This window comes from Idiotropiscis lumnitzeri, chromosome 3 (genome assembly GCF_059441095.1).
Source record: "Idiotropiscis lumnitzeri isolate Australia: NSW breed Sydney's pygmy pipehorse chromosome 3, RoL_Ilum_1.0, whole genome shotgun sequence".
NCBI lineage: Eukaryota > Metazoa > Chordata > Actinopteri > Syngnathiformes > Syngnathidae > Idiotropiscis > Idiotropiscis lumnitzeri.
Window position 1 is genome coordinate 24627714 of NC_142393.1, and position 13317 is coordinate 24641030.

At 42.1% G+C, this 13317-nt stretch overlaps 2 protein-coding genes across 3 annotated transcripts; both read right to left on the reverse strand.

Moving 5' to 3' along the window:
* Window positions 1-439: 439 nt before the first annotated feature.
* On the reverse strand, window positions 440-7121 carry LOC148340571 (peptidyl-prolyl cis-trans isomerase FKBP1A-like). The gene is made up of 5 exons (XM_088289289.1): window positions 6959-7121; window positions 6816-6863; window positions 3702-3814; window positions 3452-3628; window positions 440-1176 (listed from the first exon to the last, which is right to left on the reverse strand). Exons 1-4 carry the CDS (start codon window positions 6993-6995, stop codon window positions 3500-3502), a joined length of 327 nt encoding a protein of 108 aa, XP_088145415.1. The 5' UTR covers window positions 6996-7121; the 3' UTR covers window positions 440-1176; window positions 3452-3499.
* A 1873-nt stretch (window positions 7122-8994) lies between these two features.
* LOC148340572 (protein FAM110A-like) lies at window positions 8995-13193 on the reverse strand. 2 transcript variants are annotated; one of them, XM_088292082.1, is made up of 3 exons: window positions 13031-13193; window positions 10937-11515; window positions 8995-10369 (listed from the first exon to the last, which is right to left on the reverse strand). In XM_088292082.1, the coding sequence occupies exons 2-3, from the start codon at window positions 11408-11410 to the stop codon at window positions 9707-9709; spliced, it is 1137 nt and encodes a 378-aa protein (XP_088148208.1). In that variant the 5' UTR covers window positions 11411-11515; window positions 13031-13193; the 3' UTR covers window positions 8995-9706. The 2 variants fall into 2 exon arrangements, with proteins under 2 accessions (XP_088148208.1, XP_088148209.1); XM_088292083.1 differs by lacking the exon at window positions 13031-13193 and adding an exon at window positions 12797-13007.
* Window positions 13194-13317: the final 124 nt, after the last annotated feature.

Consider the following 13317-nt stretch of genomic DNA (forward strand, 5'->3'; position numbering starts at 1 on the left):
TCTGAATGTTATTCGAGATAATATTGTGATCGGTGACTATGAATGCAAACGGTTTTGTCTTAAGCATTTTTAAGATGAACAATTTGGGTCTATTTTTTAAACTTTGTATAGAGTATATGAGATGAATCTGTGAGTTTGTAATATAGTCAGGACAACAGAGGATAAAGTTTGACCCTATACATTACTGAAAAAGCATTTAGTGTATTAAATTAGCACATCACAAGCTCGTAATAAAAGTTAAGTACATAGCCTTATGCAAAAAAAAAAAAAAAAATGTTTTCAGGGGTAGTTTGCTAGCTCTTTCCAACTCAGTGGTTGGAACTGCACGATGCACAAAGACGGAATATTTTTGGGTCAAAAATGTAAGTTTACTGTATATACTAACCCGCAAATGTACAATTGCTCTTGAAATGGGATCTATTCTTAAGCAATGAGACACTTGTACTGTCTGTACTCTTTTATTGTGAAGAGTAAGGAACAGAATGTAACATCCACCGCTTGTAACACACAACTCCTTGAAATAAACGCAATCACAAACCGCAAGGTGCCTAGTGGGGGAAAGTTTTCATGCAACAAACCTTTTGCCAAGTACTTTTTTTTTGGGCAGTACATTTCCCCACATTTATTTCTTATTTTTTCTTACAGCAAACCATCGAGACAAGAAAAAGCATCCAGCTATGAGCGCCTGAGCGCTAAAATCGTCGGGTGCTCATAAATAAGTGTTGCTGGCAACAATTGTAGAGAGCTTGAGGCGTCTCCATCCGTGTGCTTGATTCAACGATTCCGAGTGATGAGACGTCCTCGTGTAATGCCGCCCAATAACTAAGCGCCACGGCCATTCGTACAAACAGCTCCACGTCAAAACAATTTCTTCTGAAGAGAACGCGTTAAGACTATCGTAGAAAGGCCACAGAGCCGCGAGGAATGAAACTGATTCAGTACTTGTACAAAAAAAATTTAAATGTTAAAAAATGAAAAAAAAAACAGTAACATGAAAATACATTGCAGCATGTCTAAATAGATAAATGGGATGAGCTAGGACTGAGTGGAAGGTGAAAACTAAAATGAAGTGGTATGCATATGAAAAGGAGAGTGGACAAGTGAAGGTATAGACATATTAGGTCCTATGCAGGAGTCATCTGGATTTTCCTCCATGTTTCCATGATAGGATTTGACCTGCAGTCAACAAAAAGCAGCACATTACAGCATGCACAAAACATTATGGAAACTTAGAACGTACAGTTGGTGTGAAATGAAAACACAATCGGCTAAGCATTCACAGAGTTTCCTTTTTTATTCCCTCCGCACATTTTGCTGTTACTGCTTCATCCCGACACGGAATATATATATATTTTTTTTATCCTCAACATTTGTATGAATAACTCCCCATTATTATTATGCCCAAAACTATTTTTTTTGTTATTGTGCCAAATGATTAAAACTAAACGTCACATGTACATGCGTGCTCACAGCCCTTGCCCAATACTTTGTTGATGCACCTTAGACGATCTATTTGCATATGAATGCCATGAGCTTGGTACACCCATCTTTGGGTTCAAGTCTGAGCGCCGCCTGGGCCACTCAAGGACGTATCCATCTAGAATCCTTCCCTCAATCCTGTTTAGTCTGCCAGTTCCTCACACTAAAAACACAGCATGGTGACTGTATGGTATTGGGCAGTTGCCCGATTTCCTCCAAACATCACATTTGGCATTCACGCCAAATATTTCAATCTTTGTCTCATCAGACCAAAGAATGTACTTTCCCATGGTCTGAGAGTCCTTCGGGCACCTTTTGGCAAACTCCAGGGAAGCCGCCTTGTGCTTGTTACTAAGGAGCGGCTTCCACCTGGCCACTCTACCATACAGGTCTGATTGGTGACGTGCTGCAGAGATAGTTGTCTGATGTTGAGGGGTCTGATTGAGTGAGCATCGGATTCGGGCTCAACTCCCTGGCTAGGGCCCTTCTCCCCGATTGCTCAGTTCAGACGGGCAGCCAGCTCTAAGAAGAGTCCCGCTGGTTTGGAATTTCTTCATTTTACAAATGATGGAGGCCACTAAGCTCATTGGAACCTTCAAAGGAGCAGAATTTTTTCTGTAGCCTTCCCCAGATTCATGCCTCGAGACAGTCCTATCTTGGAGGTCTGCAGACAAGTGCTTTGACTTTGTGCTTGGTTTGAGCAAAAATACGATGATTATTATTATTATTTTTTTTACTCATTAGCGAATCACTAGTCAGAACACAAAGAAGGTTAAAGCCTCATCACAGTATGTCCCGTCACCACGTTACAGGAGCAAGGCATTTTCTGCTGAATTGTTGTGGACTCGTATTAGTTCAACAAAATACTATAAGTATACCAATTCGAATGCTTTAGATAACATCAAAATGTACATTTTAACATTTTTATACACTTTTTGAACAACAAAGGCGAAAAAACTGACATTTTTCATCAAAGGTTTTATTTCAGGGCACACTTTTCTTTTTAATTTATGCCTATTGGGAGTACAAAATATCATTAAATATTTAATGTTTGACATCGCAACCGCCAGACTGACAGATGGAAGCCAAGTGATTTAATTCCTATACTATAAGAGACTAGATGGACTATTGATTGCAGTGAAGTAAAAATAGCAAAGTGAAAAAGTGATTTCACCCCATCATTCTTCATGATGTCAGCTTTTATAGATTGATAGGAAGCCCACATTATTTAGAGATTTGTAGCTACTGACGTTGACTGCATTGAGGAACTTTTTTGTTTGAGTTTGAAATGTCTGAGTGTATTTGAATGCACCGCGTGTCTCTTTTACAACAGTAGTACCTACCGGCATTTATTATTCAACATGAATAACGTCTCGGCGGGTTGTGAGCGCATCAGTGAATGGGAGTGAGCTGAATGGGACGCCGCCATTTGTAAAGCAAATAGTTTAGTTCAGCTAGCTGGCCATTAACGTGGCAAAGTATGCATCCAGAATTGGATATTTATTTATTTAATTTATACTAGGACAACCTAACATGCTGCACGTCACAGACTGCTTTGTCCACGCAGTCCGACAGACCGGTAGAGTTGGTGTGCCTTTACTCTATCATCCCCCCACTCCGCTTGATTGACCCCTAAAATGTCCACTGAAACTCCACCTGTAGTGATTAAGGAGTTAGGAATGAGTGAATGATTGTGAACACTTGCAGTAAACATATTTTCTGTCCAGACGCGCCCGGATTGGAATCCCCTGACAGGCCAGTTCTGGCTCACAAGGCCGTACGTTTGACACTCGCCAACTTCACAGCCACAGTCCTACGCTATTAATATCATTCCGAATGATTAAAAACACGAATAATATTAGCCAAGCGTCTTCCCTGAAGTTGTGGTCTTTTCATGGATATACAGTACAGTGTTCAAGTCAGAATTTTGTTGATGTGACAAGTTGGGAATCGAGTGGCACTTAAGTCTCACCCTGGCAAGTTGAGTGGAACGAAGCAAAGCGACGACGACGCTTCAGCCCTACTCCAGCCCCAGGAGCTCCACGTCGAAGATGAGCGTAGCATTAGCGGGGATGATGCCCGGGTGGCCTTTGCTGCCGTACGCGTAGTCCGGCGAGCAGGTCAATTTGGCTCGCTGACCTACGCTCATCTGCAGAGAATGGAGGAAGTTTACACACAGGGTAACCATTGATGTTGGAGAACGGCTCCCTTCTGGCCCTCACCTGAGCAACTCCTTCTTCCCACCCGCGGATGACCTCCTTGTTTCCTATCTTGAACTTGAACGGTTTCCCTCGGCCCCTCGAGGAGTCAAAAACTTTGCCATCTTCCAGCGTTCCTGATCACAGAAAGGGTGTCGTTCGTCACACTCATACTGTATGTGAGGCTCCCAAAACAATGCAATTTGTCACAATTTATTTTTTCTTGAATATGTATATATATTATGTGCCCGAAGCACGCAACTCCTGACATCTCTCTAACCAGGCACCTGACTGGCTGAGGCTGATGCACTACCAGAATGCTTTGCAGCACTTCGGATGTGAAAGGCATGAGAGATGCATGCTTTGGGTTAATTGTCTTTCTTTCTTCCTTGTTTTGGTGTTTCATTGTTTGCTAGTATGCTGATCAGTTGATGTTAGGTGATGTTTTGGGTCTGATGTAAATCGGTGACTGCACATACATGAGGTGACTAGTCCTCCCACATCCCAAAAACATGCATGGCAGGTTGATTGGACACTCTAAATTGCCCCCCAAATATGAGCGTGAGCATGGATTCTTGTTCATCTACGTGAGCCCTGCGATTGGCTGGCAACCAGTTCAGGGTGTACCCCGCCTACTGCCCAATGATGGCTGGGACAGGCACCAGCACGCCCGCGACCATTATGAGGAGAAGCGGTACAGAAGATGGCTGGACGGATGGATAGTGAAATGCCTACACTGGCACCGAGTGATCACGTACTGTCAAGTTAAAGTTGATTATGTCGCTGTTCGAGACTGGCATTATACTTGATAGGACGCGGCAGTGACACTACCTTTTGAACGAGGACTTTGACAATGTGAGGGCATTATTGGAGACTTCAATGAATTGCAACCAAACGAAGTTTTGCTCCCGCAACATGCTAGTATGTTAGCTCATGATTTAACGTACGTGCTAAGGCTTGTTTCGACATGCCTGCGTCCAATAATACGGTGCGCCTTATGCATGTGTTAAATACATAAATATATGCATCTGGCTTGTACATATATAGTCCAACGAACATAATTCCAACCAGCTCCTCTTCCTACAATTCTTCAAATACCTGGATCCCCTCAGGCAGGCATGCATGCACCTGGATTATAAGAAGGCTAGGATGCCTTGTTTGCCAAGTTGCCAACTTCTAAAGTTGATTTGGGAGTTGAAGTATTCGATCATATTAATACAAATTTTCTCAGAGGAGTGAGGTCATTTGTTGGCTTTTTTATTGGCTGTGGTTTGATGTTGTCACTTTGTGTGACAAACATTGAGAGGACATTTTCTACTTCCGGTGTTCCGCCAAAATGTCCTACCCGTACGAATCATCCTACCGGAGGCTGATTTGACAGCAAAGTACTACCGTGTGCTTAGGATTAAAGAAAAAAAATATTTTCGTAAAATACACATACACGCAAGCAGGTAGGACGTCCTGATATATGTATATGCATAGATATGTTTATAAACAACTTTTACTGGATATAGCAAATGAGTGCGGCATACATATGTGTGAGTAATGTGCTCAACACACATCAGTGTATTTTGAGGCAATGTAAATTTCAAATAGGACTCAATGAAAATAAAAATATCAAGTACTCCCCACTTTTAATGGAACAAACAACAGGTAGGACAAAAAGCTCAAAACTTGCCACGAAATCACTGTCGGCATTGTGCGCATGCACGAGGCATTGGTAGGACGTCTCGATGGGTAGGAACGAATTTCAGAACACCAGGAAACGTCAATGCCGTTAATATTGAAAGAAATGCTTTTAAATCAACCACGTGTATTAAATTAATTGCCGAAGACGAAAACAAAGCACATTTTCTTCACAATTATAGTTTGTTTTGTAAATGTAAAGTAGTCTCAGTGAGTTTTTGTTTTTCTAAATCATTTGTTTAATTTTGTTCATTAACGGGAATGTTTTTTCCAACTTTTGTTTTAGTTATTTTGTTAGTTTTCGTTTCCTAAAATAACCTTGGTAACCACATATCCACAAAACAGTGCAAGGAAAAAGCAAGCACTCTGGGCATAACAAGGCCGTTTCGGTGTGGAACCGGTACAATGGAAAAGTGGCTAATGAGCAAATGTTTGCTCTGGATAATAGTGTTATTTTTTTAGGAAACATCAACAAGCATTTAGAGACGTTTCATTTACAGTTTCAGGTCAAGATGTCCTGGCAGATTTAAGTCAATTTGTTTGCCAGCTTTTAATTTTTTTACTTGCAATATTCAAAATACAATTTGTAGAGACGTACGCCTGATATGTTTGTGTTGTTTTAGTAAATATTTAAGTTTTGCTGTCCTTTGTATGTAAATGTGAACCAGTTTTTGTGTTTCTGCTTTTGGAGATACACTTATTCATCTTTTTATATATTGTCCATAAGTTGGACCAAAATAGTTACATCTATAGTACAGGGGGGGGGACATAAAAGAAACATGAAATGTGCCATTTTTATATTGTTTGACAGGTTGGTCAGAAAAATCAAACCAAATCAGAAACCAGTCACCTTCGAATTTCCAATGCAGATACCTTAAAAAAAATAATAAGCATAAGACCCTTGATTATCGGCGTGACGTTACACCCTTAACACAAGCTTGTTCTCGCACATTATCTATTGACAGTTTCGAGGTTCTAATCAACCTCTGAGAACAAACACCAACAGATAACAAAACAAGTTGGGCTGTACAGAATTTTTGGAAGGATTTCAGCTAATTAGCCGGTTAGCTAAAGTTAGCTGCCTAGCTTGACGGGGCCTGGGTGGCAAAGAAAAAGCAAGCCTGGCGCTAACTCACCCAAACCATAAAAATCAAAACCTACCAGCTTCGATTAAACGCCTGGTCGCCAAATATATACGTTAAAGACTAATTATTTGCTTTAGCAAAAGCTTAGGGACGCCACCAAAAAGCCCGAATGAATTAGCGCTTGACCACTAGCCGAAGGAAAATAGGAACATGCCGCCGCCAAATAGCGATTGAAAACAAACCAGCCCATTTCACGACAAAAACAAATACAGTCAAAATGTCGAAAGCAAACAATGGTGGAATGATTATTATCATTAAAGGCTACATGATTAAGTTTGACGCAGTTGTAGCCCGGCTTCTCACTTACCGATATAGTGCACCACGACGCGTTGCCCCTTCTTGGGGAACGTTTCTCCTGCAGACATACACGGAACAGACACCACTGTTATAATGGACAACCACGACCATGATCAAACAATTCACACAGTAGACAAAGCGAGCTCAACCCACCATCGCCCGGCTGTATAGTTTCAATTTGTACTCCCATGTTCGCGAGTCCTCAGCCGTTCTGTGTCGACAGTCGACCACCGTGCGGTGAGCGGAAGGAGGGGGAGGCTCTCTCGCGCGTACACAAACACACTCACGCGCGCACACGTCCTTGTCTTTGTCACGTGGGGTCATTTTTTTTTTATGAGAGAAACGCATTCATAGACGCGCTCTTTGGGAAATATATTTCTCACATTCCCCAAACTCCGCATTTTCCATGGAAATTTTTTTTAAATATTTTCTAAATGGATCAGAATCTTCCATAATCCACAACGTATACAAGTGATTCAAACCATTTCTATCCTCCCAATCAGCTCAACATTGGGAACTATTTGGGTATTCTCGCCTTCTGCTTTGGTATATAGTTGTTTAAATACTATGCTAAAAATGTTTCGCATGAACACCTCAGTCATGTTTTTTTTCCATGTTAGAAAATAAAAGCAGAAAATGGAAAACGTGAGACCGAAAAAGTAACCATATGGATTGATGATGACCGGATGTTTTGGAGTTTGCCGAGTGTCTGAAGCTCACTCAAATATTTGCGAAAACACGGAAGCTCATGAACTACATAATGTAGCTCGTGAGCTACCTGTAGCTCACAACGGGAGTGTCACTTACAGTCACTGCCAGCCCTCCCAGTTTTCTGTTAAAGGGTTGTGAAGGAGTCAAAAGCCTTAAAAGTTAAGTGTAGCAAAAAAACAAAACAAAAAAACTTCAAGCAGACAAAGAACACGGTTAGATGGTTTCCTTGGGTAGAGAGGCTGCGGCTGAGTCACGTTCTGGTGACTCACATGATTCAAATTGTTTTTGAAAGAGTCCTCTTCATAATGGCGTTCATATTCTGACGCCTGACGATTGATCAACAGTCATCTGTCAGCCGATTGCTATCGAGACACTGAAAAAGTAATAAAAGTGGGCGTCCTTGGACATTTTCATGGATCAAACACAAGTTGGGAATTTTGCAGATGACGGAACAGAAAATGAAAGTTACTTCTAGGGGTTATATTGCATCCTGAAATTTCGATCCCTCCATACAAGGCCTTAAGATCACGGTTATAATAGTTTGAGATTTTTAATTTTTATTTTCTTTAAATTCAGTGTTTAATTTCATTTTAAGGGCATGTTTGTTAGTTTTTATTCCTTCAAAAATGCTTCCTGTGTGTGTGTGCGCGCGCGCGCGCGTGTGCGTGTGATTTCGAGTTCTGCTAGTTAAATCTAGAATTTGACACTTTTCAGGTGAAAGGCAGGTAGTTTTACTAGGCCTACATCTTCACAAAATTATTGACTAATGGAGGAGTTTAAGATTTTTTTATTAAATGAACAACATGGCATATTCAGAGTTCAACTGTTTATTTCACTAGTTGTCATTCTAAAACAAAACACTGACGCACCAAACTGCCATTGCAACTGTTTGGGAGTTAGGATCCTGCACATGCAGTATTTCACAAGATTCAATAATTGAACAAAATCAGGATTGACCAGATTAAAAAAAAACAAAAAAACAAACACATTCTTTTGAAATTGTGCCATTTAGAACATCTTTGTCCAAATAAACCATCAGTAAATTACAATTGTATAAATAAATGGTCACAGTTAATAGCTCTTCCACGCAAAATAATCACCAGGAAATAATTACAAGTGCTTTGCAACAGCAACAAAAACAATGTGAAAGAATTTTAAAGTCATTCACAAGCTTGCCCTGGAAAAAAAAAAAGTTGACAACTGTGACATTGACCATTTGTCCGTCATTATTTCCAAGCCAATTGGTCGATGATCACCAGTCAAGGAAAAACTAATTACTACAAATAAAGGCACGAGCATGCCCACAAGAAATGGGGTCTGGGTTAGGGTGAGATAATTATGCAGCCTCAGATATCATGGGAGATGGGAGGAAATAATTTTAGTGGACAAAGTGCAAATTTGAGGCCAAAGTACTGTAGCTGTAGCTATGCACTGGACAATCGGGTCAGCAAATTACGCATACCTTCTCTAGAATCAATGTCTGAGGCTCCATAGACTTTTTCTTTAAGTACATCTCTACAGCTGCACAGGGCTACATAGACTGCAATTTTGTGAGGCTGGTTCAAGATTCCAAGTTACATACATTTTGAGTAAAATGCTGCAAAATTCCAAAGCTTATCCATGTTGGTATCTTTCTGTGGGAATTAATGTGAATTAATGGAAATAAACCAATAACTTCTAAACTGTAGGTTGGCTATGATAATGGAGGAAAATAGCATTGCAGTACAGCATTATGCCACAAGAAGGAAAGTTTGGAATACTTATTTTTTTTTTTTAGACACTGGTGAAAATAGTAAGGTCAGCTTTGAATAAACCTGTCTTGGTAAAAATAGATTACTGCCAGCCAGAAAGTTAAGTTGCATGTAGTTCCATTTCGCTCATTTTGGATATCACAGAATTACAGTCTTCAATTAACCTGAGATGGATGAAATGTGTGAGGAAGCAAAAAAAAATACCCGGAGAAACGCCGGCTAAAATGCAAACAGAACGCTGAGATTTGATTACAACTCGAACCTCAAAACTATTAGGTGGATGTGCACAAACCTCAGGTCCATTATGCTGCCTGACCGTAATAGCTTTCCATTAAACGACCTTCAATTTTCAGTCCATTCTCATTAATTCCCACAGAAACGTCGCCAACATTCCGCCTGGAAATGTTCCACCTGTTTGCAACCTCAACGGGAAACTCACTCACTTTGCCTGCCGCAGCCCGTAAAGCCATTTGATCACCCTGGCATTTCTCTCAATGACCGAGACGCCGTAGGGAACGCGCTCCTCTGCCTCCTCGTCCTCACCGTCCTCGTCAGGCTCGCCGGAACCGGCGCACTCCGACCCCGGAGCGCTGACGCTGCGGAAGCGGGTCAGAGACACCATGTCCGAAGCAGATCCGGTAAACTCCTGCAGCTCCGCGGGGTCCAAACCGCACAGGTTGAAGAAGCGCTCCAGCTCTGTCCCGGCTCGGGAAAATTGCTCGCTCATGTCAGATTTCGAGCGAGTCAGAGACGGACGTTTCCTGCTATGGGGGGAGCCAGATAGATGGGTGATGGCCGGAGAGGGAGGGGGCAAAGCGAGGAAGACGGGAAGTGGAGAGGTTGGAGGGTGATCCAGTTTAAGCGGCGCAGCGACAGGTTTCAGAGGCGACGGAGTGGCCTTTGCACGGAGGAGGAGGTGCGCAATAGTCGGGCGGACAGGAAACTGGGGATGTAACGGGAGCGGCTGAAGCGGCTGGCGGCTGAAAAGCGGCGGCCTGCGAGGGGTCCTCGCAGAGCTGGCTTGAGGTATGACGTCCACTCGGCGCACCGTCCCCACTGTCGGAGATCCTGGACTTTCCACCCCGACCACCTTCAGTTTCACCTAGAAGAAGAGGCACCTGTCAGTTTTTAAAACAGATCCATTTCTTTTCTAACTGGCTGAGGTTTAGGGAGCGGTCTGCCAGTCCCCATTAAACAAAAATAGCGGAATGAAGTGCGGAGACGCAAGTAAGCAGGACAACAAACGTGAAGCTTTTCTTTCTGTATGCCAACGGATGACTACTGGCTATTAGAAAACTACAGTTGCTTATTTGCTTTCAAACTGATCTTATAACACACGAGTCATGCATGCTTTTATCGCAAGATTACAATTTCAGTATTCTGATCATTGACATCTATGACCTGGTATTTGGAAACTATAATCTTACGCGGCTCTCTAATCTATTTACAGCTTCACAACTTCAAAACTCTGCACCTCCTGTGTATTGACAAATGTCAGTGTAAAGGGTGGTCATAAGTACTGCTGTTGAATGAGGAAAAAATGTATTTATGTTGTCATTTATGGTGGTATTACGATTTTAATTATAGACTCGTATGTTTTATGTACAGCACTTTGTTCCAGCTGTGGTAACGGTTAATGTGCTATCAAAATAAAGTTGAAAAGAGTCACCTTGGAAGGACTGGAGCAGTGAGAATGCGATGGCGGTTCCGGCGTGTCTTTTTTCTGGCAAGTCAGCAGAAGGGAAGCGTCAAGACACTCAGTGCTCGCAACCGTACTGGGCACGTCGCTCACATCACTGATCAGGCTGCTGAGATGTTCCAGGTTGAGCGGGACGGACTCCTGCTTGCTCTTTGGCTGGCTGGGTGTCTTCTTGGCAGGCCTGAGAGTGGTGGCGACGGGGCTGAGCAGAGGATTGCGCACATTGGGAGGCTTAACCGGCTGCTGCTTGGACAGCGCCCCCTGGCTCTTGACGTACTTGGCCTTGTCCGCTTCCAGTCTCTCCACAGCACTCTGCTTGGGTCCCACGGCCGAAGGCGGACTTTGCCGGTAGAATTCAGGACCGACCGGGGCCTTGGGCCGCAGGCGAGGAAATGTCGCAGACGCCCCAGGCCTCGCCGGCTGCCGAATGGCCCCCACTGGCATTTTTTTATCTGCTTCCCGATTACTGTTGAAATTGGCTTTAGAGGACGATTAAGTTTTCCACTTCTTGTTGGGCTGGTTCATTGTCAGCAATGCTTTGTTGATGACCTGTGACACAGACACCAAATAAAACCAGGAACTGAAAACTAGCGGGCGGACAGATGGTAAAGATTAAACAACACTAATGACATAAATTGAATGATTTGGATGCTATATTGATGGATGCTGAATTGACATGAAACATAGGCCTACTGGTCAACTAACACAAAGTTTAATACACACTCTAAAAAACACATTTGCTTGAATTACCTTTATATATGCTATTATTAATCATATTCATGGATGTAAAGACATTGATCACATGGATAATTTCCCACAATAGTTTCACTAATCTCTGCAATTGTTTATATTTTCAAATGGTCACATATGCAACATTCCCAGGAAAAAGACATTTCAAAATTAAAAGAAAAAAAAGAATCCATATTTAGAAGTGGGAGTATCAAATCAAACCAGAACTCTTACACAGCCGTCAATGAGGATTTTGGGGGACATGTTCCAGCTCTAATTTTAATATATACACGTCGCAACAACAGAACAAAAAAAAAGGTGCAATTTGTCAAAAAAAAAACAACTGGAATTCAAATGGATGTAAATTTCATATGCAATTGAAATAAATAAATCTGGTGAATGAGCCCTAAAACCGTATGTGAAAAGTATGGCAGTAGAGATGGCAGCTAAAGCGTTCAAAGCCAGTTTTATACAATTTTCTCAAACTCTACCTTGGGCAAAAAAGACCACCAGTTTCTGGCATTCAAAAATTCTCAAACGCCAGTCACTTTCGTCAGTTGACAAAGTTCGCAAATCTAACAATGACATAATATCAAAATCGACCAAACGTCTCCATCGCATGCAACATGACCACTCAGCCCTCATTGCAAATATTATGCAAGTTAAAAAAAGAGGGACACTATTTGGTCTTGCAGAAATAGTATTCAAAAGAGGAATTCTAAGATTCATTTTTGAACCCACATTTAAGAAACTGCTTTTTACTTGAGTAACTGAACTTCCACTTTAGCCATTCTTATTAAACAAGTTTGGCGTGAGTGTACCAGGTGGCGGCGACACACCACGCACACCTGCAGCCTCTCTCAGTTTGATAAGTAGAAGACAGCACGTGCAGGTGCAGCCGCCCCCCTCCCCCTCGTTGCCCTTCTTATGCTGCGTGTGCTAGTTTAATCTTCTCCTTGCCACTCACATTCTGCACATTGTTGCCATGCCAGATCGTCTGCTGGAGCTGTTTGACTGTTGACCCAGTCATATTTAATCTTCATCGCTTTTGCATTCACTTCTACAGTTCAACTTCTGTTATCTCATTAAGGTTTCACTTACGTCTAGTAGAGTCTGTCATAAAAGTATTTCCAAGTTAAGAGACAAACAAAGGAAGGATACGGACAGGGACAAAGCTTCGCATATTAAGGACATATAAACAAGGAAAGAGTTAAAAGAAACTATTGAACACTCGAGGCATGCGCGGGCTTGCCCTCACAAGTTCAACAATTCCTCCAGCGCCAAAAACAAACACAAAGGACGAGAGAGGTTGACAATTAAGAGGCAAGTCCTCACCTGGACATATGAAATGTTGGACATTCGTTTTCCCTGCCGCTCGTGATGTCGTCGTGCGAGCTGTCTACGTTAAACGAAGCGACAGGACCAAACATTTGGAGCAGCACCAGTCAAACCTGTGCGACAACTCCAGTGGGCTGGCTCAGGCACCGCCCCCCTTTTTGCTGATTGGTCCATTTCGAGGAAACCAGGACTTTACAAACCGTATATGGAACGAACACTTTTTTTAAAACAGTAATTTCTCATTTTTAACGTCAGCTTTGGAACACTAAATTGTATATAACGTA

Coding starts and splice junctions, on each gene's coding strand:
- LOC148340571 (XM_088289289.1), bottom strand. CDS start 6,995: ATGGGAGTACAAATTGAAACTATACAGCCGGGCGATG. Junction 3,815..6,815: donor CGTCGTGGTGCACTATATCG/GTAAGTGAGAAG, acceptor TTCTGTGATCAG/GAACGCTGGAAGATGGCAAA. Junction 3,629..3,701: donor GGGAAGAAGGAGTTGCTCAG/GTGAGGGCCAGA, acceptor CATTCTCTGCAG/ATGAGCGTAGGTCAGCGAGC.
- LOC148340572 (XM_088292082.1), bottom strand. CDS start 11,410: ATGCCAGTGGGGGCCATTCGGCAGCCGGCGAGGCCTGGGGCGTCTGCG. Junction 10,370..10,936: donor ACTGCTCCAGTCCTTCCAAG/GTGACTCTTTTC, acceptor CTCTTCTTCTAG/GTGAAACTGAAGGTGGTCGG.